The following is a 26,596-nucleotide window of genomic DNA, read 5'->3' on the forward strand; positions in this document are numbered from 1 at the left end:
AGAGGCTATTCATGTGGTCACAGGACGGATGTGCAAACTCCGCAGACAGTTCCAGGGGTGAGAAGAGGAGACAACAGGACCAGAGGCCACGCCACTATGCCTCCTGTAATCTAGGGAATTGCTAGGATATAAGAAATAACAATTCCATATCGCGCCTTTCAAAGCATGAAATAAAGTGTTTGAACTGTCACTGAGGTGTGTTGAAGTACAGTCCCCAAATGTACTTCACAACCTGGAGTAACTGAGACCAATGGCATTGATGCCTTTTTAAGAAAGAAAAAGAAGTTCTGCAACAAGAATAAAATTAAACAAGAAATTTGCTGGAGAAACTCGGGAGAAAAAGAAAGGTCAATATTTATGTTGCTTCAGATATGGGGTGGGGGGTTTGCTCCAGATTCCAACACCCTCTCGTGTCTCCAGTAAACTGCAAGGAGTCTTGTGTTGAGCACAAACGCAGACGAAGATGCTGAGCTGTTTCACAATGTCAATTCGCCTGTGAAGTGACATCATGGAAGTTTTTGGGACTCCAAATGGTTAATTTGGAGTTAATCGCTTCAAAGGAAATTGCCCGAGGACAAGACAAGTTATAACAAATTTAATGCAAATCAAGAGTTAAAGTTATTTTTGCAAGAAGAATGGGGATAATTTGTAATAAATTAAAAGATTAAATTAAATTGGAATTACTCGGGTTATGTTGTGGAAATTCGGGATCTTTCGGAAATGCTCAACGCAAACTTTGATGAAGTTCCTTATTGTAAATGATCTTGAGATCGCATGAAAGCAGTTGGAGGGAAGCAGCGCTTGCGTGAACCTGACGGAGCGGGGGGGGGGGGGGAGGAGAAAGAGGTGGGGAGTTGCCAAAGTTCGGTTCTCAGGCAACCATCAAGCTTGATGAACTCAGCGCCGGGGTGTGAATAGGTGAGAGGAGGGGCGAGGTGTTCACTCCTTCGGATCCCAACAGTATTGCAGAAGGATTTAAAACCATGGGCTACAAGGACGCGTGTAATTTATGCTGGGCAGATTTTTGGAAGTATGAAACTCCCAAAGTTGTTGTGGTTAAGAACCGAAATTTAGGAGTCATCTACAGGATCATCCAGCTTGTTATCATACTGTACTTTGTCGTGTAAGTATACTCTGGAATTCTTAGGTTGCATGTTTTATTTAACTTTCCTACTTCTGATGAACCTGAAATGTTAATCGGAACCACCGACCCCCCCCCCCAGTTTGTTCAGCTTCATACCGATTCCCCCTCCTCCCCACAATATCTGCATTGAGTTTATGTGGAGTAAATCAATTCATCAACTTGCACTTTAATAATTATTTGGTCAAACTGTAGTTGTTTTATGCATGTTAACTGATTTCCCAACCTCGTTTCTTTCAAAATCATTTACCGCAAACAGTTGTCAATAATATGAATTTGAATGTTAACAATTTCCCCCCAACTTAATTCCCTGCTGTGTGGGAAAGACAGTCAACATACTGAAAGACCCAGCACAACCCCGACACACTCTCCTCAAAGGAGAGGATGGAGGCTGAAGGGTGTGAAGGCATGCACCAGCGAACTGAGAGGCAGTTTCTTCCTGGCAGCCATCAGGCCTCGAAATGAACCCAACAGTGCTAATTTTCAGTGCAATCATATACCTTGTAATTTGTCCTCTTTACAATGCTCTATGAATGTTTGAAAGAATCTTTCTTATTGTGCTCTATGGCCATGTACTCAGCCAGACTCACTTCCAACTCTTATTATATCCAATGAACACTTCTTGCCTGTTGGTCTGGACCCCCCCCCCCCCTTCCTTCCAGTCTTTCATTTTGATGCCTACTTATACTTTGAAGAAGGGCTCAGGCCCGAAACGTCAGTAATTTATTTTTGCCTCCAATGAACACTGTGAGACTGTTGAGTTCCTCCAGCATTTCTGACTGTTTTCATTGTACTTGGTATTTTTTGATTTAAACTACAAACAAACTTGAGTCGTTGAGACTTCATGGAGTTTGAATAATCTTTTTGAATATGGGGATCTGGAGTAAATTTCTGGCCTCAATCTAAAGTGGAGATGGTTGTTCAGAATAAACTTTGAGTTTCATGATATTTTCCTAAATTTAATGATGCCACAATCTGATTTTGTTCTTTTGAACATGCATACTCTGAGATGGTCCCAAAGATCAGGAGTGGCATAAGATTCAAGATGATATACTGCTGCTTTGTCAACCTACTAACATTGTGTTTGACTTTCACCTCGAGATGGGGGTTATTTAGTCTGTCAGTGGACCCATGGGTCAGCTGTGAGATTAAAACAGGCCCTAGGCCATTTTGGCAAGACATCACAGAAAAAATAACCAGGATAGCAGGAGTGGCCTTCACAGGTAACCTGGAGAGATATCTATTAGGTAGTTTTATGGAAATAAGAAAAAAATTGAGTAAATATCAATAATTTATAAAAATAGCACTGGCAGTAGCGAAAAAATGTATCCGTGATCACTTGGAAGTCCAACTCCCCTCTACTTATAGCACAATAGACTGCGGAAATGAACAGCTGTATACCTATGGATAAAATCACATATAACTTAAAGAATAAATGTGACACTTTTGTAAAGATCTGGCAGCCATACCTGGACCACATTGGAGCTCAAATACAGTAATTTTAAAAAAAAATACATATCCAAATGTGTTTTCCCCAATTGTATTTTACAAATTTGAAAGATATGTAAGCTTTGACAGTGTGTTGGTCCGAATGTTTGGAATGGGGGTAGGAAGGAGGGAATGTTTTGTTTTTGTTGTTTTTGGTAAGAAAAATAATAATATATTTTCAAGAAAAAAAAAACAGAAACAAATCCTTCTGTAGAACTAGGAAAGAGAGAAGACCAGTCAGTTCTAAGTTTCAGAGAGGGTAGGTGAGGATGGATAGAATAGAGGAGATATTTTAAAAAACCCACTGAAATGCTAAAGGAACTCAGCCGGTTGTTTCAGCATCCATAAGTGACAAAGATATATTGCTAACATTTCAGGCCTGAGTCCTTCTTCAAGGAATAAGCCAGAAGCATAATGTCATAGAATTCAGACAGTGCTGGCGGGGTGGGGGGTGGGTGGGGGGAGAATCCAGATATTTCTGATAGAGTGATGAGTCTTGTCATGGTGATAAGCTGTTAATGAAGTCATCTGATTGGTAGATAGGACTTTTGGTTAAAAGCTGTAAAATGCAGATGAGAACTGTGGGAATGAAGGGCTCAAGCCCAAACCGTTGGTTATGTATCTTTACCTTTGCTACATAAAGTACACTTTGACGTGCCAAGCTTCTCCAGTATTTTGTGTTTTTACTTCAACCACAGATTTTTGTGATTTACTTCCCACAGATCAAGTAGTGCATATGCAGAGAGAGAGAGAGAGAGAAATGAGAATCACAGATAAGTAATCTGAAACAGAGGGAATTATTACTTGAAATTGCTGAATTTAATGTTGAGTCCACAAGGCAGCCATGTGCCCAGAAATGAGATGAGGTTCTGTTCCTCAGGAATATTTGCTTTTCTAGGAACCAGACAGGAAGCCACATAAGGATAGATAAGAATGAGAATGAGATGGATAATTAAATAAATGGGTAGCTGGAAGGTCATAGATCCTACTGAGGACTGAATGCTGGTGCTCCACATATGATCAACCATTCTGCCTTTCTCTGGTGTACAGAACAGCACATCATGAGCGCTGAGTGCAATACCACTGACTGGAAGGAGTGCAGGAAAATCATTGCTTCACTTGAATATCCTTTGTTTTCTGACAAACTGTCCACATTATTAACAGCTTATAACCATTCCAATCTACATACTTTGCTTCCTGATCCTGAATGCTTGTACTTACAATCTTTTCAGAAAATGCAGTTCATGTGATTTTCATATTGTTGAGATTGTTGAGTTGTATTAAGGCGCATTAGCTACATTTAATATGAACTAGATGAGTCTCTTCTAACTCTAACCACTGAGAATAGATTAAAAAAATAGAAAATACCTAGCAAGGAATTTAAAAAAGTGCATTATTTTGTGAACTATAGCTAGCTTTATATTTACTACTGTTTATGTCACAATGTTATCATATTCTTCCCCCTCACATGATTTTCTTGCTCTTTTTTCCTTCTCCTGAGATTGAACTGCTTCAGGGGATTAAATGGTCTGTATCCAATGCCTCCATTGGTATCAACTCTCCACCTGCCCATCAGCCAAGTCCATGTATACAACATTCACTGTCCTATCCTCATTAATGACCTTGTCACATCCTCAACAAACTCCATCAAATTGGTAAGAACTCATTTGCCTCTCACAAAGCCATGCTGACTAATCTGACCAAGACTTTCCAAATGCACAAGTCCTATCGCTAAGTTTCCTTTCCAGTAGTTTCCCTACCACTGAAGAGAGGAAATTCTTATACAATTCTCTTAAGGTACATTTTTTCTGAAATACTTCACAAGAATTTATGTTAGGAAATTATTATACATTCCCCAACCTAGTCCAAGATTTGCAGAAACCAGTAAGTACTGGATATACAACTTCCTTATCTCAATAGGTCAGAAACAGATGGAGCAGAACATTAACCAATTTAGAACATCAGGTCATTTCACCCATTTTAAAACCAAACTGCTGTAAAGAATTCTAATTAAATTCATCTGTAAGCGTCCTTGACAATTGAGACTCTAATTGAAAATTGTCAGAAAAAATGGTCATATATAATTACCACCAGCGATCCTTAGTGTCTCCACGCACCTGATGTTTTTGGGATCTAATGGCACAAAATTAAATTATTCTGGATATAGTATCAAATGCATTATTGGGAAATGTCTCATTAGCTAACTTAGCAGTCAGTGGCTTATTTATAAAAATGGAATAGAATTCCCTTTAATACTGTAAATTTCCTCTGCAACTGTACACATTTACCAAATCTTTGGTTATCTTCATATCATCTTTCCCCTTTTGACTTATTGTCAGTTTTCTTCAGACTGCTGTGAAATGCCGGTCTAATTCTGAAACTGAAGGTTTCATAAATGTAATGTGTTGTTTCTGCTTGGGTTCCATGGCCAAACAACTGCATAAAAAGTGCTACTCAATGACAGTACCTCAGCCAAATCCATCTGCAATATTTATCTTTCATGCAACTTGCAATTTAATCCTCCATTTGCCTTCAGATTCTCTGCTCACTATTCCAGTTTCCTTTAACTGGCCTTCTTTAATATAGATATTTTTTCCTATAACAATTAATAAATGCATGATTTTGTGTTATCACCACCCTACCTAAAAGTGGTAGAAAAGTAACACAGAAAGGGAGTGCCAATTTACCAATGGGTCACTGCACATTTGACATTTTAGGAAATTTCTTTATTTAAATGTTGAGAGCGTCCACGAAGAGAAAACAGTGCCCAATTAATAAATGCCTGTAGCTTAAATGTCAGTCATTAACCCTCACCCTGGCTTTGATTTTAGCTGTGGAATGACACCATTCATTCCTGATCTTGTCCAAAAAGTTGGGAGACCACCATTTTTGAGCATTACCAGCGAATTTCAAATAAAATGTAAGGTGAAAAAGTTTTGGAGAAATGCTTTCCTTGTTATTATACAATGATCATTTTTCTCTCCATTATTAGGCCAATGTTAAAGTGCTAATTTTCAGTGTAAAATGTTTTGAAATCTTGATCCATTCTTTTTTTCCTGGGGGTATTTCCAGCATTCCCATTTTGTGTGGAGGAGAAGTAGAATCGGCAGAATGATGGTATGACAGAGATCACAAAGAGAACACATAGAGCGAAGCATGCCTGTGAAAATTATAATTGTAGAGGTCTTTGAGGAACAGCTCACGACAATAGCTGGAATCAACTGCTCAAGCTTCTACACTGTTAGCTGCAGTAGTCTAATTTTTTCAATCGCTTAGTTTTTCTTTTGGTGCCTTTCCGTCTGTGACAAACAAAAATGCAGTTACTACTGACTCTTGATTGATGTATTTTAAAACAAATATTAGAGAAATTTTCAATTGGCTGCCTTCCACTTTTCACTTGAAAAACAACCTAATTGCAGCCGACACCTCTGGTCAGATCTTGCATGCCTAATTGTCCTATCCAAGTCAGCTTTCCAAGGCTCCTAGTCCTCCCACTCAAAATTGGGAGAAAGTCGTTTAAAGAATCGGATGCCTTTTGAAAGGCCACCATTGCAACTGACAGATGCTAGATTTTCCAGGCACTGAAAGTTCTAACTGATAATGCTTAAAAAGACACAGAGACCTTTCCCCCAAAGATATCCACCATAACAAAACAGCTCAATGATATTGTTGTGTGGACAATGCTAATTTCATTGGGATGTTATCTAAGGCTTTCTTTGGGTTCAGTATTCACAGTGCTCATTTGTTTGGCTGTCCTTCATCAGTTCACTTTATTTTCTGTTCTGGTACCTGGTATATGTAAAATTTAATTGAGCAATCTGAATTTTTGTTTCAGCATGGAAAAGGAAAATGTATGTATCATGGTCAATGTGGTTTACGGTGTGAAAAATAAAAAATTTAAAAAAAAATGGTGAAAAATTTGACTATGCCACACGTATGAGATTGGCTCTAGGCCTGCAATTAATAGTCTTGATTTGTGTATCTAAACTTAAATAGATTAAGATCCAAGAATCAGCTTCAAGTTCCTGGGTGTCAACATCTCTGAGGATCTGACCTAGGGCCTCCACGTTGATGCAATCACAAGGAAGGCTCGCCAGTGGCAATACTTTGTGAGGTGTCTGAGGAGATTCGGGGTATGTCACCGAAGACTCTTTGTAAACTTCTACAGGTGGACCATAGAGAGCATTCTGGCTGGTTGCATCACCGTCTGGTATGGAGGTGCCAACTCTCAGGACAAGTATAAACTCCAGAGGGTTATTAACTCAGCCTGCAGCATCACCAGACTTCACTCCATTGAGGACATCTACATGACGCTGTGTTTTAAAAAACCAGCCACTATCCTCAAAGACCCCTGCTCTCTTCACTCTGCCTCCATCAGGGATAAGATACAAGTGCCTAAAGATGAGCACTCAATGGCACAAGGACAGCTTCTTCCCCGCTGCCATCAGATTCTTGAATAATCAATGAACCAAAGACACTGCCTTACTTTTTGTGCTCTATTATTGTATTATTTTATTTTTTTTTATATAGTAATCTTGGTTATAATATGAGTGTTTACACTTTGACGATGCCGCAAAACATTGAATTTCATGACTTGTTCATAACAATAAATTCTGATTCTGATTTTGATTATCTTGTAAATCAAAGCCAAAAGAATGTTGTTCTCATTTTAACTATTGTGGAGAAGCTGAGAGGCAGAATTTGACATGCATGAAAGAATGGCAGAAGATAGGCTGACACAATCAGTCATTAACAGTGAAACAAGAAAAGCAAAAGCCATTTTGAAGATAATTGTACCAATGGAATTAGGTTTTGGGATAATCCAGTTGAGAAATGAGAGCCCCATCATGGAATAGGAAAGAACTAAATTGCAAAATAAAATATTTATTTAATGCCTAAATTAATAATTCTTATTTCTGATTTATGCAGGTATGTGTTCATCATCCAGAAGTCATACCAAGAAAAAGAGAATGCCCCTGAGAGCTCAGTCATTACGAAGGTCAAAGGAATTGCAATCACAAATAACTCTTTGGAAAGAAAAATATGGGACGTGGCAGAATACATTAACCCACCAGAGGTAGGGGCAACTGGTGTGATGCTGTAGAACCTCTCACTTGGTCTAAGGGGATCCTGGCCCCTTATGTGTCCCAGTGAAACCTAATTATTTTTGAATGGTTCATTATTAAGTTGGAAGAAAATGTCAAAACAAAACAGAAACTGGGTCACCCAGCAGGCATTTGTTCAGAGATGTGCGGTGCCCAAATGGAATTTTTTTAAAAATCCACCTCCAGGTGAAACTATGCAATCTGCAAAATTGGATTGGGCACTTCTAGTCAAGATCCATGCTGGCTGGTTACATAGCATCAGATGTTCATGCAATTTTTTAACAAGTACAGGACCATACTTTACCAACCAAAATTCAACCTATTGTATTGTGAGAATGTTTATGAGCCACAGAAATAAACAAGGAGCACAACCACCCAGGATCGCCAGTTTATACTTGTCCTGAGAGTTGGCACCTCCATACCAGACGGTGATGCAACCAGCCAGAATGCTCTCTATGGTCCACCTGTAGAAGTTTACAAAGAGTCTTCGGTGACATACTCCGAATCTCCTCAGACACCTCACAAAGTATTGCCACTGACGAGCCTTCTTTGTGATTGCATCAACATGGAGGCCCTAGGACAGATCCTCAAAGATGTTGACACCCAGGAACTTGAAGCTGATTCTTGGATCTTAATCTATTTAAGTTTAGATACACAAATCAAGACCATTAATTGCAGGCCTAGAGCCAATCTCATTGGAAGTACTTTACAAGTGTGGCATAGTCAAATTTTTCACCATACTTTTTCATGCTGAAAAAAAATTCAGACTGCTTGATTGAATTTTACATGTGCCTGGTACCAGAACGGAAAATAAGGTGAACTGATGAACTAATTCATCGCCATGAATTAAAAGGGCTCCATTCTAACATCTGTGTTCACACATAACATCTATTAGCCTCAGGCTCAAGATACTTCCAGATGTATTTATTATTGTTTATTCCATCAATAATTGCAGTTTAAAAAAAAACTTAGGTGCCTCAGTGAAACATTCTATAAAAAATGCTGTGAACATTGCTTCATTGATAATTGTATACCTCAGTGGGCTATAAGAGTATTAATAGCACAGGACACCAAAAGGGTAGACTATCATAACGAGGACAGGGTGGTCCAACACAAATATTATTTGGTCCATATTTTCCCTCAGACCCATGTCAGAGCTTGTAGAAATAATCTTTTAAGGTTTGACAACCTTCCCTGAGAATGGTTGGTGAACATGGAGTCAAGACTTGTGCTTCTTTTGACATGGAAGTATTGGTGGAACGCTTTCAAAAAACTTTTCATCCAATGAGGAATTTTAATTAGGGGGCACCTGAACTGTTAGCATTCAATTTTGAAAGTATGCTGCCATAACTCATGTGGTTTGGAAACTGGTCTATTTCAAACATGTTAAATATCTACATTGATTGAAGGTACTGATTGTTAAAAACGTTTATCATTCCAGGGTCGAGATATCTTCAGCATTACTGTGCAAACGGTAACAACCCCTTTTCAAAGGCTGAGCACTTGTCCGGAGGTAAGATTGAAGGTTTATAAAACTTGTTAGCCCCAAAATTCTTTATCATGCGTAGGAATGCTGCCAGAAACATTCAACAGCAAACAAGAGACATCAGGATGCCTGCTGCCGCATGGCTTCCATGAATATCTTCCAAATAGTAAGGCAGAGCTTTAATATGAAGCACCTGCATTTCATACAGCAAATCCATGGAAATAAAACATTTCGGACAGCAAGGGTGTGCCCAAAAGGGTTGGGTTTATGTAGTACCAGGCCTCAATTGAATTAACATGCTTCCTGTCTTTATATTTTTGATAGCATTAATTTCTTCTGAAATATGCCATTCCTCATGATTTTATGTTCCTCCTTTATGGATATAGAAAATGGAGCAGTATTCCAATTGAATCCAACCTCTTTCTAGATTGTTATCACCTCAATATTCCAAACACATAGTTTATGTGCACCAGTAATGTTTCCTACAACAATCAGCTCAGGCCGAGGAGTCACGTGATGGAGTAGTGGCCGGTAGGGGAACTCCAGCCCTCTCCAGAAAAGTTAAAAGATAGAGAAAAAACAAAGGCACAAACTTAAAAACCAAAACAAAGTGAAAATAAAAGTGTGAAGAAAATGGCAGCGAAGAAAGAAAAACCAAAAACAACAGGAAGAAAAGAAGAAGGAAAGACGTCGGAAGAAGAAGGTGAAGGCCTTACCTGTCCGAAGAGGCCTGCCGCGGAGAGAGAGGCCCGCTCCCACAGGTCAGTGGAGGTCCCGGGCTCGGGACTACAAAAATGGCTCGCAGAGCCGAGTAAAAGTGCGCAACCACGCATGCGCGATGCGCATGAAAAAAAACACACTGACGGGAGGGGGGAACAGCTGCGGAGTCGATCTCCACAGCTGAGAGAGACACCTGCAGCACAGCAGCAGGTGCAGAACACAGACAATAACGACAACAAGAAAGAAGAGGGTAAAAAGAAAACAAGGAAACAACAGATGGTCAACCCAGAGGAAGAAGAAGAAGAAGAACAGAAAGAAGTGGAAGAAGAGAAAGGCAAGACAATGGATGTATCTTTTTTTAAAGAATATATGGAATCAGTGAAAGAATGGCAATTACAAGATTTGATGAGATAAAAAGAAGAATTAAGAATGCAGAAGAAAGAATGAATAAAATGGAAGTGGCCATATCAGAATTGGCAAAAAGAGTGGAAAATATGGAAAAACGAGAAACATTTGTAGATATGGAAGTAAAAGACTTAAAAAAGAAATTAGAAGAATCTAATAAAAAAGCTAAAGAGGCACAGGAGCTGTTAGCTCAGAAGATAGATATGATAGAAAACTATAATAGAAGAAATATATAAAGATAGTGGGCCTTAAGGAAGATGAAGAAGGCAAGAATATGAGAGAATTTATAAAAGATTGGATCCCCAGGGTCCTGGGAAGACCAGAATTACAGGAAGAAATGGAAATAGAGAGGGCACATAGAACTTTAGCCCTGAAACCACAACCGCAGCAAAAACCAAGATCCATTTTAGTAAAATTCTTAAGATATATAACAAGAGAAAATATATTGGAGAAAGCAATGAAGAAAGTAAGAAAGGACAAAAAGCCACTGGAATATAAAGGTCAAAAAATTTTTTTCTATCCAGACATAAGTTTTGAACTCCTGAAGAAGAGGAAGGAGTTCAATACAGCGAAAACGATCTTATGGAAAAAAGGATATAAATTTATGTTAAGGTACCCAGCGGTACTTAAAATAATTATTCCAGGGCAACAAAACAGACTATTCTCGGATCCAGAGGAAGCAAGGAAATTTGCAGAACAACTACAAAACAAGCAGAGAGATGAAGACATGTAATAAGAGTTAAAATGACCACGATCTATATGGATGTGTGTAAAGGGGTATATGTGTGTATATATATATATATAGTGTGCATACATTAATGTATCCGTATTTAGAGGAAAATATATAGAGTATAGACAAGAATTAATAAGGGAGGGAAATGGAATAGAGGGAATAAGGAGGGAATTAAAAGAGTGACCTTTGTTACATATGAAAATTGAAATCTTTTCTGGGGGGGGCTGGGTGGGGAGGAGTTACGGTCACTTCAAAATCAGCTGACGTTTGCGAGTGAATTCGCAAATCCAAATGGAGAGGGGAGATGTGGTTGTCCGACAAGGGATAAAGGACAACTCAGGAGGGGGAGGGGAGATTGGGGTTAAAGAAGTTTTAAATAGGAGAATAGGGAAAATGTTTGATGTTTTAGAAATGTTGTCTTATAAAGTGTTCAAAACAAGAAAGCAGAAATGGATAAGAAGGAAAGGTAATGATGGAGAAACGGAAAGGGAAGATAAACAAAGTATAAAATGGCTACGCTGAACTATATGATTTTAAATATTAACGGAATACATAACCAAATTAAAAGGAAGAAACTGCTAAATTTACTGAAAAAAGAAAAAATTGATATAGCATTTGTGCAAGAAACATATTTAACTGAATTGGAGCACAAGAAATTAAAGAGAGATTGGGTAGGACACGTAACAGCAGCGTCGTATAATTCAAAAGCAAGAGGAGTAGCTATATTAATTAGTAAAAATGTGCCAATTAAAATAGAAGAGGAAATAATAGATCCAGCAGGGAGATATGTAATGATAAAATGTCAGATATATTCGGAGTTTTGGAATCTACTCAATGTATATTCACCTAACGAAGAAGATCAAAAGTTTATACAAGATATTTTTTTGAAGATAGCAGATACGCAAGGGAACATATTAATAGGAGGGGATTTCAATCTGAATTTGGATTCAAATATGGACAAAACTGGGAAAAAAATTAACAGAAAGAACAAAGTAACCAAATTTATAATTAAATCGATGGAAGAAATGCAACTTTTGGATATATGGAGGAAACAACACCCAAAGGAAAAGGAATATTCATATTACTCGGCTAGACATAAAACATACTCAAGAATAGACCTATTCCTGTTATCAGCTCGTATGCAAGATAGAGTAAGAAAAACAGAATATAAAGCTAGAATATTATCGGACCATTCACCCTTAATATTGACAATAAAGTTAGAGGACATCCCTCCAAGAATGTATAGAAGGAGATTAAACTCCATGTTACTCAAAAGGCAGGATTTTAGAGAATTAATTGAAAGACAAATTAAAATGTATTTTGAAATAAACACGGAATCAGTGAAAGATAAGTTTATACTATGGGATGCAATGAAAGCGTTCATTAGAGGGCAAATAATAAGTTATGTAACCAAGATGAAGAAGGACTATAATCAGGAAACAGAGCAGTTGGAAAGGGAAATAGTAAATATAGAAAAAGAATTAGCAATGAAGGAAGATACAACTAAAAGAAGAGAATTGGCGGATAAAAAAATAAAATATGAAACACTACAAACATATAAGGTGGAGAAGAATATAATGAAGACAAAACAGAAATATTATGAACTAGGGGAGAAAACGCGCATGGCAGCTTAAGACAGAACAAGCTAAGAAAATGGTATTGGCATCAAGGAAAAAAGACAAACAAATCACATATAATCCAAAAGAGATCAAGGAAAACTTTAGAGAATTCAATGAACAATTATATCAAACTGAAAACGAAGGGAAAGAAGGGAAAATAGATGAATTTGTAACTAAAATTGAACTACCAAAACTACAAATAGAGGAACAAAATAAATTAACAGAAACATTTGGAATAGTAGAAATACAAGAGATAATAAAAAAATTACCAAATAAAAAGACACCAGGAGAGGATGGATTCCCAATAGAATTCTATAAAACATTTAAAGATTTATTAATTCCTCCCCTCCTGGAAGTAATCAACCAGATTGATAAAACACAAAGCTTACCAGATTCATGTAAAACAGCAATAATTACAGTAATACTAAAGCAAGGGAAAGATCCACTTGCACCAGTGTCATATAGACCAATATCTTTACTTAACACAGATTATAAGATAATAGCTAAACTATTAGCAAACAGATTAGCAGAGTATGTACCGAAAATGGTAAATCTAGACCAAACTGGATGTATTAAAAAAAGATGCACAACAGACAATATTTGTAAATTTATTAACTTAATTCATGCAGTAGAAGGGAGTAAAGCGCCAACAGTAGCAGTTGCTTTAGACGCAGAGAAGGCCTTTGACAGAGTAGAATGGAATTATTTATTCAAAGTATTGCAAAAATTCAGTTTACCAGAGAAGTATATTAATTGGATTAAAGCATTATATAAGGGACCATTGGCGAAAGTGACAGTAAATGGATATGTATCAAAGCAATTTAACTTAAGCAGGTCAACACGGCAGGGATGCCCATTATCACCTTTATTGTTCGCGTTAGCTATAGAACCACTAGCAGAATTGATAAGAACAGAAAATAATATAAAAGAGATAAAAATAAAAGACAAGGAATATAAAATCAGTTTATTTGCGGATGATGTTATAGTATACTTAACAGAACCAGAACTATCAATAAAAGAATTATATAAGAAATTGAAGGAATATGGAGAAGTGTTGGGTTACAAGATTAACGTAAATAAAAGTGAAGCAATGCCTATGAATAATGCGGATTTCTCAAAATTTAAGAAGGAATCACCATTCAGATGGCAAATGCAAGCAATAAGATACCTAGGTATACAAATAAATAAAAATCTCGGCCAACTATATAAACTCAATTATTATCCACTAATGAAAAAATTACAGGACGATTTAGAGCATTGGAAAGATTTACCACTAACACTAATAGGAAGGATAAACTGTATTAAAATGAACATTTTTCCAAGGATATTATACCTATTTCAGGCATTGCCAATACACCTGACAGAGAAATTCTTTAAGGAGTTAAAGAAAATAATAAGGAAATTTTTATGGAAAGGGGGAAACCGAGGATAGCACTAGATAAATTAACAGAATGGTATAAACAAGGAGGCTTACAACTGCCAAACTTTAAAAATTATTATAGAGCCGCACAATTAAGATACCTATCAGATTTTTATCAAACAAGGGAAAAGCCAGATTGGACTAGATTAGAATTAGATAAAATAGGGGAAAAGATACCTGAACACATATTATATAAATGGGATGAAAAACTGGTACAACATAGAAGTTCTCCAGTATTACATCATCTACTCAATATTTGGAAGAAGATTCATGTAGAAAGAAATAAAACAAATTATCAATTACCAAAACTAATATTGATGCAAAACAAATTACTCCCTTTTACAATAGATAACCTTTCCTTTAGAGAATGGGAGAAAAAAGGGATCAAAAGAATAGAAAATTGTTTTTCAGGAAATAGATTATTATCCTTTGAACAAATGAAAGATAAATACAATATAACTCAAGATACAGTGCTGGCATATTACCAATTGAGATCCTACTTGAAGGACAAATTAGGAAGCAGTCTGAGTTTACCAGAGGGAAGTAACTTTGAATATGTGATTACAGATACAATGATAATCAAAAGATTTATAACAAATATGTATATTAAACTGCAAGAAATTCTCCTCATTCTCCTCATTCTCGAGGAAACAAATGGTAAAACTAAACAAAAATGGGAACAAGATTTATAAAGATAAAAAAGGAAACATGGGAGAAGTTATGTTCTGGAACGATGAGAAATACAATAAATACGAGGTTACGTATGATACAATATAACTGGATACACAGGCTATACATTACACCTCAAAAGTTAAATAAATGGGACCCAACAGTATCTGATAGATGTTTTCGATGTAAAAAAGAAATGGGAACAACAATTCATGCAATCTGGACATGTGAGAAAGTAGAAAAATTTTGGGAAGATCTAAACCAAATATTAAATAAAATTACAGAAAACAATATACCAAAGAATCCAGAGATCTTCCTCCTAAGTAACATAAAAAACAAAGAACTTGGAATTGATTTGGAGGATGCATAATAAAGATTTGTTAAGATAGCTCTAGCCATAGCAAAAAAATGTATTATGTCAACCTGGAAATCGGAAGATAATTTGAAAATACAACAATGGTATATAGAAATGAATAAATGTATTCCATTGGGAAAAATAACATATAGTTTAAGAAATAATATTGAAATATTTGAACAAAAATGGGAGCCTTACATGAAACACAATAGCGAAAACCTACCGGTGACATTCACTACCTAAATTAACGAAAGGAGAATGAAATGAAAAGAATTGACTCAGTGGAATTTCTTGTTTATTTTTATTGAATGACAACATTGTTTGACTGGTTTAATGTATCCTAGATTTTGTACTTTAAATGGACGAGGGGGGGGAGGTAGGGAGGGTGGGATGGGAGGTGGGGGGGGGGGGGAGAAAATGGCACTGTATATATTTGAAAAGGAAAAAGTATGTATCATGGTTAATGTGGTTTATGGTGTGAAAAATAAAAAATTAAAAAAAAACAATCAGCTCAGGCCAATCACAATTATTATCCAGATCTGCAGTACATTAATTAAAACCCATTACCAGTGAGAAGAATGATGTAACTCAACCCATAAGGTTCACCCTCAAATCCTGTTGGTTCCCCACTTTTAATAGTAATCAGTATTTTACACTTTTTCTTAGAGTTTCAATTTTTCTTCAAATTTATCATAACTGTTTTGAGTTCTTCTAATTAGTTATTTTAGAGTCGTAATTTCATTGGAATAAATAATATATGCAGTTTGATAGTGGTCTTATATTGTATCTTATCTTAAACTATTACTTTGTGTGACAGATTATGCTATTTTTATATTGTATATAGATATGTTTTAAAGGAGATAAATTGTGCCAGGTTTTTTAGTTAGGTCACATGTGTATTTTGGTCAATATGGTTCATAGTGTTAAAAATAAAAATTAAAAAAAAAGATCTCATTTTAAATGCCAGAGCTCTGCTCAAGCCAGACAGCCCAGGCTCTGTGGGCCTTTATAAAAATTTTGAAGGATACCTATAAGGACTTCACAAGTAGGTGTTAATTGGACATGCTGTAGAGTAATGGATTATTGTTCTGGAAAGCAACAGATCAATGAACTCAGAAGATTAGATCCAGAGCTGCAGTCTGTCTGAGTGCAGTTGGCTGTTCTAAGAGGGTCATGTGGTTTTGAGTCTGTGTGTGAGGGAGAGAGAGAGAGAATTCAGTTCTACAGTTCAGCAGTAGCAGCTGGGACTGGAACAGGACAAGCTGGAAAGCTTGTGGAAAAACCCCATTTTGAAGACAGATTGTGAGTTCTTAGTTCAGCCTGGTCAAAGTCCTTGCAGTCCATACAAGAGGAGATGGCTGGCTGTATAATGTTTCGCTTGAAATAAGGGATACAAAAAAGAACTCTTTGGTGACCTGAAAGAAAGAGGTTATCATCTGGAAAACCCTGATGGGACAAGTTTCTTCAGCATGACACTGAAGTGGCTGTTCAGAAGGAATCAGTTGTGTGTGTCCAACGAGCAACAAATCTCTCTCTGAAAACTAATAAGAACCTTCCTGAGCAGTAACTATATACCTTTCAAGCACCAAAGCCTGGTGAAATTCATGAATGTTAAATTCTGTGCACTGTATGCCTGATACCGGTGAACCTGGAGTAGTGAGAAGTGAAATTGGACAGTGAATCAAAAAACTTTTCTGAACTTACACACACACATTACATACACGTGCACTTAGAATTAAAAGGGGGTAAGTTAGGTTAAGTTAATAGTAATAAGTTAAAGTTTGATCCTGTTTTCATGTTTAAAGATAATTAAAAGCAACTTTTGTTTAAGTAACCATTTGTCTTGGTGAATTTCTATTGCTGGTGGGTTTTGGGGTCCTCAGGGTTCAATATTTGTGATGGTTAATTACTTCCTGTTAAATTCTTCCACAGAGTGACGATGTTCCTGGATCTAATTGCACGTCAGACCTGGACTGTGAATCTGGAGAAATGGACTTGCTTGGAAATGGTACAGTCTGAAAAGACTGGGTTGTGGGGAAAAGGTGTGGAGAGGGAGGACTAATAGAAAACAAAATAATTTTCATATTTATTATGACATTAAACATTACAGATAGAAAAAATGGGCTTAAATTTCAGGGAAATAATGGCAGTTCTGCTTAGAACCACTTGTTTCCCCATGAATGTGGCAGCAAGTTTGGGATTCCCATGCAGGTCTTTGTGATCAAGGAATTCCTGTCTCACCAGCTGCCTTTCAGCAATGATTTCATGTCTGTGCTGTCCAGTTGATTCCTCATGGAGTGCAATGTTGGAGCAAATCTCCAGCACCAATGCAGGGAATTCACCCAAAGAATCAATAAAGTAAATTGTTAAATATATTGATTTTCTTTAAATGTTTGAGTTTATTTCATGTTTTAAATGTTTTAAAAATCTTTCATCAAATTAAATTGAGCTTAATTATTAGCCAATTGGTACTTTGAAAACTAGCTCAAATAGAGGATGTGGATAATCCAGCTGTCATCGTTTTTTTTTGACATATCACGGTCCGGATTGTTCTTGCCCCTGCTAGATAGCTTCCTGAGACTGGAGCCTATACGACCCAGCAAATTAGCCTTGGGCAATTGTGGTGATATCTCTCAGCTCACTGCTGATCACAAATAGGAGGTCATGATTGCAGGTTTCTCACTGTTCAATGTTGACTAGACAATAAACCCAGAATTCTATTACATTTCATGTTTCAGTGACTTTACAGTTAATGCCTTGTAGTCTTCTTTGGCTTGGCTTCGCGGACGAAGATTTATGGAGGGGTATTTGTTCACGTCTGCTGCAGGCTCGTTGGTGACTGACAAGTCCGATGCGAGACAGGCAGGCACGGTTGCAGCGGTTGCAAGGGAAAATTGGTTGGTTGGGGTTGGGTGTTGGGTTTTTCCTCCTTTGTCTTTTGTCAGTGAGGTGGGCTCTGCGGTCTTCTTCAAAGGAGGTTGCTGCCCACCGAACTGTGAGGTGCCAAGATGCACGGTTGGAGGCGATATCAGCCCTCTGGCGGTGGTCAATGTGGCAGGCACCAAGAGATTTCTTTAAGCAGTCCATGTACCTCTTCTTTGGTGCAGTCTCTTCAATCTGATCGACTGCAAGCTCACACCAATGCCTTGTAGTACTGTTCTGAGAATTCTGCTTAGTTAGTCTGAAAGATTCAAGTACTTCTCTCCTCAGAAGTCAAAAGCCACTGTTTCCTGATTTTTAATGTGCATCAAATTCTGTTCAACTAATACTCATGTCCACATTGACCAATATTTTCTGACTAGGATCTTAACAGCGGCAATATCTCATTCCCATCATTGTATTCCCCAGGTTAACAACCTTCAAAATCTTTATTCTTCCTCAGTTCCAGACTGTTGCAAGTTCCATTTTATAATAATGTAAGAGGGCATTGTTTCAGCAGGCTTGGACCAAAGGTGTAGAACATTGTTGCTGTAACTATCTGACATTTTAAATCTCTCATTCTTTGAAGCGCACCTTCCATCCTATCTCTTGGAGCAGAATTTTATCATTTCTCTAATGTTTATCTCATTTGAAACAGAGTTAAAATTGTAAGATGCATATCCATGGGTGATTTGAAAAATTGAAATAAAATATAAATTCAAATTACTATTGCTATTCTGTGCATACTTACCAGGTATCTGAGCAGGTATCAATTAACATCTAAAACCGAGATAGTGTTCCCCTGATCCGGTACAAAAGCAGCCTAACCATACAATCAAATTTCGGAAACCAGGCAATGATACAAGGAGCGAGGTTACAGCTAGATGTTATAAAATGTTTAACAGTTTCGGGTGAAGAATAACATTCCCCGAGCCTGAAGGGCCGCTGCAGACTCTGTTTGCGCAGATTTCATCAGGTCAGTTACCGACCCCTCCACAGATTTGTCCACCAGTGTTAGGGAACCCAACTACCACCCAGTCATAAGTTTATTCAGCCCGAGCCCTCCAGCGCCATCCCTCCCATGAGGCCCAGATGTCGCAGCCTCAAGTCCTCCATTTATCCACGAGGCCTAGGCACGTCTCTCTGGACCTCCAAGCCCAGAAAGGCTCTACAATGCTCGTCGCACCGGACGCTGCCTCCAACTCTGCAGCTCGTCCTTTCCGCTCAGCCCAACAATAGTCATTTCCGACAATGCTCCAAAAAGCCAAGGAACCTCTGGTCTCCAACAATGCAGGTCACTCTGTCTCCTCCTCTCAGCCACGTCAAACTCCATACCTCTGTTGGGTGAGTTCCACAACTCTGCAGCATCTGCTCGGATCCACTCCCATTCAGCGTGCTCCACTGGCAACACCCGACTCCATACAGTCCAATGTCCACTTAATTCAAACTGATCAGATTTCCATTTTTCTGTTAGGGTGATGGGAGGGGGCTGTTTGTAATTCTTGTCATTTTCCAGAAGACCCCAGGTACCACTACCTGATTTCAGCTGGTGTCAGCTCTCCTGAGGAACATCAATAGCATGAAAGAGGAGCAAGCAATGAGTTTCCAAGGCAGTCTTTTTACTAAAAATTGTTGTAGTAAACAAAATAAAGTTTGCATTGCTATTGGTGATGTTTTAAATTGCTTTTCCTGCACAGGGATAAAAACCGGAAGATGTGTAATTTACCGTGATTCGATAAAGACATGCGAAGTCTATGCCTGGTGTCCAGTGGAGAATGAATCATCCAAGAGGTTTTTATAAAATACTTTATAGTCACTACAAGAGAGAAAGAGAGAGAGAAAACAAACATTCAGATCCAAAACTACTGGCTTCAAGTTAAATGAAGTTCATGTGCAAGTTGACTGTCATCTAACTGTATACAACCACACAATGCAGTGTTTCTCAGTTCATGCATGTAAACACACAAAACACCGAATAATAACATATATACAGTACATAAAAATATAATTTAAAATAATATATATATATATATATATATATATATATATAAATAAATATTTGGAATGATTTATTGTTGGAGGATACTGTTCATCAATATTACTACCTACAGGAAGATGTTTCTCAGCATGGCAGTCTAATTTTGATATTCTTTTACCTCCATGATGGTAGTGGTTTAGAGATAATGTGTGCTGAATGGAAAGTGGCCTCAATAATTCTTTGAGCTTTATTTAGGCAATGCTCCCTGTAAATATCACCAGTAGAGAAAAGGAAGATCCCAGTGATCTTCTTGGCCTTTATGGTGGTCCTCTTTATTGACTTTCTGCCTGATGCTTTACTACTGTAATTTACAATGATGTATTCAGACAGGGCATTCTCAATTGTGCTCCTGTAAAATGTCAAGATGGGGGCCAGTAGCCTTGCCCTCCTCAACATCCTTAGGAAGTGTAGGCACCACTGAACCCTCTTGGCTAATGAGGAGGGGTTGTGGGTCCAGGATAAGTCATCCTTTATATGCACAACAAAGAATTTTGGGCTCTCCACTCTCCCCACAATGATGTGTAATGGAGTGTGGTTGACCTTTCCTCCTTAAGTCTAAAATCATCAAATTGATGGGAATGGAATGCATGAAATTGCTCCTTCCAGCCACAGTAACCCATTCCAGTTTATCTACTGTCCAAACCAATCCACAGATGATGCAATAGCCTTGACCTTCCACTCCATCCTGACCCACTTCGAGAACGATGTCTCCCTCGTCCACTGGGCTGCTGTTCGTTGCCTTCGGCTCGGCATTCAACATGATTACACCTCAGATTCTGGTGGATAAACTGTCCTTGCTGGGACTCAACACTCCTCTCTGCAACTGGATTCTGGATTTCTCGATCAAAAGATGACAGTCAGTCTGGGTTCATAGCAAAACCTTACACCCAATCACACTGAGCATCGGCACACCTCAGGTTACAGCTGTTGACTCACAACTGCACTGCCTGATTCAGTTCTAACAGAATCATCATTTGTGAGTAGCCCCTTTTCCACTGGCATCCCAGTTAATTGGCCGTGCAGTGTCCTGGGATAGGAAGCCCCTTGTGCTGTTTCCACTAGGCCACCATTAAATGGGACACTAATAGCTTTCCCACTGAACACAACTCATCCCTGGGGATCGGAGTGTTCTACCTTCAAATGGAAATGGGTGAATTTCTGCTCTCCCTTTTCCACTGTTTTGTATCAGCACGCCGACATCAGCAAACACCGGGGATATGAGTAGGAATAGAGGTGGTTAATCCCCGGCACGAAAAGATGTCACTTGACGCCGGCATTTCCACATGACCCTGTCCCAGTTAATTTCTGGGACAGGGTGCCAGTGGAAAAGGGACTGCTGATTCAATGGTAGCTGGGCCTCTTCGGCAACAGTGACAGGTCAGCTTACAGAGAGGAGGTTGAGCAACTCATAGAATGGTGCAAGAACAACAATCTGCATCTCAATGTGGACAAGTCTAAAGAGATGAGCCTATGAAGTTAATTACAAAGGTATGAAGGTAGTTTTGTCTGGCAAGGAGTGGGTTCGCCACTCATTGTTAAAATTTATGTGATCATTAACTTGGTTTAATTTCTCCTTGGCTCAATGTTTTCACAAAGAAATTGCTGAAGCTGCTTTCTATAGGATCTTGTTTATATGTAGACTATTAGAGAATTTTATTCTGCATTTTAAAAATAGGTTTTTTTTTCTTCTCTTTTTGCAGGAACTCAGCTCTAAAAGGGATTCAGAATCTTACTTTGTTCATCAAAAACAGCATTCATTTCCCGAGGTTTGGGTTTTCAAAGTAAGGTGGGAGCTGTTCCCGTGAAGTGTATCTCAGGCTCAGGATATCCCAAGTGTTTCATGATCAGCAGCAGATATTGATCAGTTTTCATGTTGCTCATGAAGGGCCAAGCAACATGTTCTCCATCCAGAGTTTGAATGGGATTTCATTGTCTGATATTTCCATTTCTTGCTGATTCACTGAGCTGAACTTGGGCTGTCGTTGAGGATCATTGCTAGTGATTTCCTCCAGGGTTATCCTGAATAACTACTGTAACTTTGTCAGATAATCAGTGGACACCTTAATTCCATGCATATCTGAAGGTTATGGCAAACTCCCTCAGCCAATGCTTGTTGCATTTAACAGCACAACTAAGGATTATATATGTGCAAAATTGAGGGTTATATACTTGTGAAAAATTGATGTATGTGCATTGCCATCAATGAGTGTATAGTTATGCAAATATACCTTTCATAGTTGTAATCATGCAAGACAATTTGTTTTCCTTACAAATTATGCATAGACAGTACTATTTTCCATTAGTATTTTTTTCTCTCCCCTCATGAGGATATTGAATTTGTGTATGTCATCATTTCAGAGGGAGCTTCCACCCTCTTGTACCATGTGCAACTGCCTTGCTCCGATACAGGAGCTTAGGTTAATAGGTGTTGAGAGGATACAGGGCAATCTATTCAATTTTGTTTGTTCTTACAACACACCTATAATTGTTACTAATCTTAAAGATTAGTCGACTTAGTAAAAAAAAATCTATGGATCATTTTGGAGATCTTTCTTGTTGCGCCGTCACAATCATCCAGGCAATTCGAGAGATTGTATTTTGCATAAGACTAAATGGGAAGTCATTTGGTTAGTTGAGCGCTGGTTCTCAAAGCAATCTCATCAATCCTATTCCCCCTATTTTCTCGTACATGTGAAGCACTTGGTCCTAATTCTCCTTTAACACACCAACATTAGGGGTTATTTACTGTAACTAATTGGCATCCCATTCAAAAGGCCTTTGTCATGTGATAGGAAACTGAGGAATCTTGGTAAAATCTCTCTGGTCTCTGGGAAAATGTGCAAACTCTGCGCAGGCAGCCAAGAGGTCATGATCAAATGCAAATGACAGGAGCTGAGAGCCAGTAGCTGACACAAAATGTTGGACTATTCTGCTGAACAATACTGTGATGACCCACAGAAATAGACAAATAATATGAATTTCCTCCATACTTTGTTTGCTCTTACAACCTTTATTTATATCAATCTTTTAATGTACAAAACAGTTTGCAGGAGGTTGTAGGCGACACATTTTAAGGATATATATATATATATATATATATATATAGAAACTAGGGCCTAGCTTGAGCCCTTTTGTGCTTTACTGGCCCACCAATAAAATACCAAATATCAGATATCTGCATCTATTGTTTCTTTCCCTTCTCTTTCTCTTTTATTTAGCACAGTGATTTTCATCCTTTTTCTTTCCACTCACATACCTCTTTAAGTAATCACTATACCATAGGGGCTCTGTGATTAGTAAGGGATTGCTTAAGGTGGTGTGTGGGTGGAAATAAAAAGTTTGCAAACCACTGTTTTAAATGTACTAATTGACTCGTTATGTGCACGGTTTCATAACTCCAAAGGAAATGGGCCAATGACAATTTTTCTCAAGCAAATTATTTCAGTAACAATTGGGTCTAGAGCAATGATTCTCAACCTTCCCTTCCCACTCACATACCACCTTAAGTAATCCCTTCATAATCACAGAGCCTCGATGGCATAGGGATTACTTAAAGTGGTATGTGAGTGGAAAGAACAAGGTTGAGAACCACTGATGTAGCATGTTTTGGTACTTTTCATGCCGAGACAGGGACAAAGATTTCTTGGGGAGATTCACATGGAATTAGAAAGACAAGAATGCATTTAGAGTTTGCAATGCATTTAATAGAAAAGGCTTTTGGAATCAGGGTTGTAATTTTCAAACAGTGGAATCAAAGTGATGTGTATGATCAGGGTTATTTTTATAGGTGGGGTATCTATGAAAAGGTAATGCCCACCATGTAATATGGGTGCCAAAAAGCTCAAAGGATGTGGGTCATCTGTCCTTATTCCCAATCCTTTAGGGAATCTCTACGTTCCTGATATTTCAGAGGATTTATCTGTGTCTCTGACCCTTTAGCGGATCTCTTTCAGTCTCATAAATTATAAATTGAGTCTCCCACGATCCATCCAGTTCTTCACTGAATATTAATCCTTCCTGATTCTCCAGTGAGCTGGTCCTTCTCTTTCTTTTCCCCCTCTATTTCGCTTTCCTCACTTCCTATCTGTAAGTGAGTGTTTCCTTCACACACTTTACACAAAGGTGGGTACTCACATGGTGAGGCTCCACGAGAGCAAGCTGACATAAGAGGTCTTAGTGGCATCATATCCAACAGACCAGAAGTATTGTGCAGTAGACTTCAAAAAAGATCAACTGCAGTTAACTAATGAGGTTTTGTTTCTTTATTTCATAATAATGTAATAGGCTCCACATTTAAAAAGAAAGACTGATATTTTGTAAAAGAGGTCTTGTAATTAGATCATACTTAGCAAGGAAAACAATTTTACACGTGAAAGGATGTTCAATGTATTTTTACTTATTGAGCATTTAAAAATACTTATTGACTATGAACAGCATTGCATTTCTGATTCTATCATTTAGCATATTCATTGCATTTCTGATTCTATCATTTAACATATTCATTGCATTTCTGATTCTATCATTTAACATATTCATTGCATTTCTGATTCTATCATTTAACATATTCATTTTGCTTTCTTACATTTTATCCCCAGAGGAAATATGAAGAAAAATTCAGAACCAAGTTATTTGAGGCACTGCACGTTTGATGAGGTCACCAATCATTATTGTCCCATTTTCCCACTTGGCTTCATTACTGAGAAAGCTGGAGAGGATTTTGATAATCTCAGCAAAAGGGTACAATTTATGTTCACTCTTCTAATCACTAGTTATCAAAATGCAAGAGGAGGTTGAAGAGGGAGTGGAAGAAGCAGTAACAAGAAAAAGTGTTTTAGAGGCATTTAGACAAAAACGTAAATAGAAGGGAATAGAAAGATACAATGGGCAGACAGATGAGATTCATCCTCTTGGGATCATAGTTGACATAGGCATGATGGGCTGAAAGGCCTGTTCTAAACTGGATCGTTCTATGTAAGGGTAATTTTTCTTTGTGATATCTTACACATTATCTCTGATACTTTTAATAATATGATAGTATTTTTTGAAGAATGTAGTTTTGTGTTTTAAAGATAAGCAAAGCAAAACTGATTGTTCATGTCATTTGGAGGAGCTACAACTGTTCTTATGGGGAAAACAGCTTTTCATTTCATTTTTCTGGAATGCAGAGCTTTGACTTTTTAATGTCTTTTTAAAATCCTACATCACTTCTGGTAATTTGTGTCACTTTTCCTTTATATCTTCCCATTAGAAACAGATTCTATGCAATGCTCTCCAACACTTAGCTAAATTGAAATTAATATGGTAATTATACATCCATTCTCTTAGTTTTAATGTTAGAAAGCTTTTAAGGAAGTCTAACTCCTAGATTCCTTACCCAAAATGAAATACAAGCCGAATTATGGAAATACTGAGGTTTCTGGTCTTCTCTCCAATCTGTCCAACTCCCAATTATTTGATCTCAGTGACTCACCATGTAAGATAAGACGTCATGATATTAGGGAAGTGAGCAAGGATGAATTGAAAGATGGTTATTGTGTATAAGAATGAGAATCACAATTAATGTATTTTTTTTAGACTGGAAGGATTTAATTTGTGGAGTGCCCCAAGGACCAGTTCTTGGCCCTGAATTTTTTATAATTTAATGTCCAAGAAGAGAAGGCAGAGTGCAGATAAATAAACAAGTTTGCAGATGTTATGAGAATAGGTAGGATGGCTGATGTGATGAGAATATTTGTACTCAACAACTAGATATTAATAGATTGAATAATTGGGGCAAAAATTAAGCAAGCAGGGTTAATGTGGGAAAGTTTAAAGTTATCCACTTAAGTAAGAGGAATCTAGGGTAGAAATATTATTTAAATGGAGAAACATTGCAGCCAGGCAAATTATGTCTTGGTACTCTTGTGCATGAAATGCAGAAGGTCAGCAGGCAGGGACAGCAAGAATTTAGGGAAACCAATTGGCATATTAGCCATAATTATAAGAGGGTTAGAGTTTAGAAAAAGGAAAGTATTATTACTACCATACAGTATGTTGATGAGGCTACACCTCAACTAACATGAATAATTTAGTCCTGAGATTTAAGAAAGAATAGTATAGTATAAGAATAGAATTTAAGTGAAACATTGGAGGCAGACACCTCTCATTATTCTTTGGAGGTCTAGAAGACTCATATCAAAACATATAGGATCCTTTGGAACATGACAGAGGAGATGTCAAATTGTTTCCTCAAATGGGAGAATTCCAATCAAAGGATACAAGATTAGCAGTCATTTAAAATTAAAATGCACAGAGATTTGTTTTTGCAAGGATGGTGAATTTTCTCTCTTGGAGGATTCTTGAGTGCACTTATGAGGTAGACTTTTTTTTTCTAATGTCTTGTGTTTTTAAACCTCTAAATTTAATGACTGATGGGGTGTATCTCAGGAATCAGTTTGTGGATGTGTCTGCATGAGAAAGTGTATGTGCGTGTGAGAGAGTGTGTAGTGAGAAAAGTGC

General features: G+C 37.7%; 1 protein-coding gene across 10 annotated transcripts in view; it reads left to right on the forward strand.

Moving 5' to 3' along the window:
• Positions 1-864: 864 nt before the first annotated feature.
• The window catches only part of LOC138761147 (P2X purinoceptor 2-like), a 59,642-nt gene continuing 33,910 nt past the window's right edge, over positions 865-26,596 (forward strand). For 9 of the 10 annotated variants that reach the window (XM_069932835.1, XM_069932830.1, XM_069932833.1 and 6 more), the window contains exons 1-7: positions 865-1,123; positions 7,559-7,706; positions 9,176-9,247; positions 17,074-17,149; positions 19,758-19,851; positions 21,799-21,879; positions 24,694-24,835. In XM_069932835.1, the coding sequence (XP_069788936.1) occupies positions 984-1,123; positions 7,559-7,706; positions 9,176-9,247; positions 17,074-17,149; positions 19,758-19,851; positions 21,799-21,879; positions 24,694-24,835 (753 nt within the window). In that variant the 5' untranslated portion in view covers positions 865-983. The remainder of the gene's footprint in view (positions 1,124-7,558; positions 7,707-9,175; positions 9,248-17,073; positions 17,150-19,757; positions 19,852-21,798; positions 21,880-24,693; positions 24,836-26,596) is intronic. The other variant, XM_069932831.1, reaches the window with a different exon arrangement.

Source organism: Narcine bancroftii, chromosome 4 (assembly GCF_036971445.1).
Source record: "Narcine bancroftii isolate sNarBan1 chromosome 4, sNarBan1.hap1, whole genome shotgun sequence".
In the NCBI taxonomy this organism is placed as follows: domain Eukaryota; kingdom Metazoa; phylum Chordata; class Chondrichthyes; order Torpediniformes; family Narcinidae; genus Narcine; species Narcine bancroftii.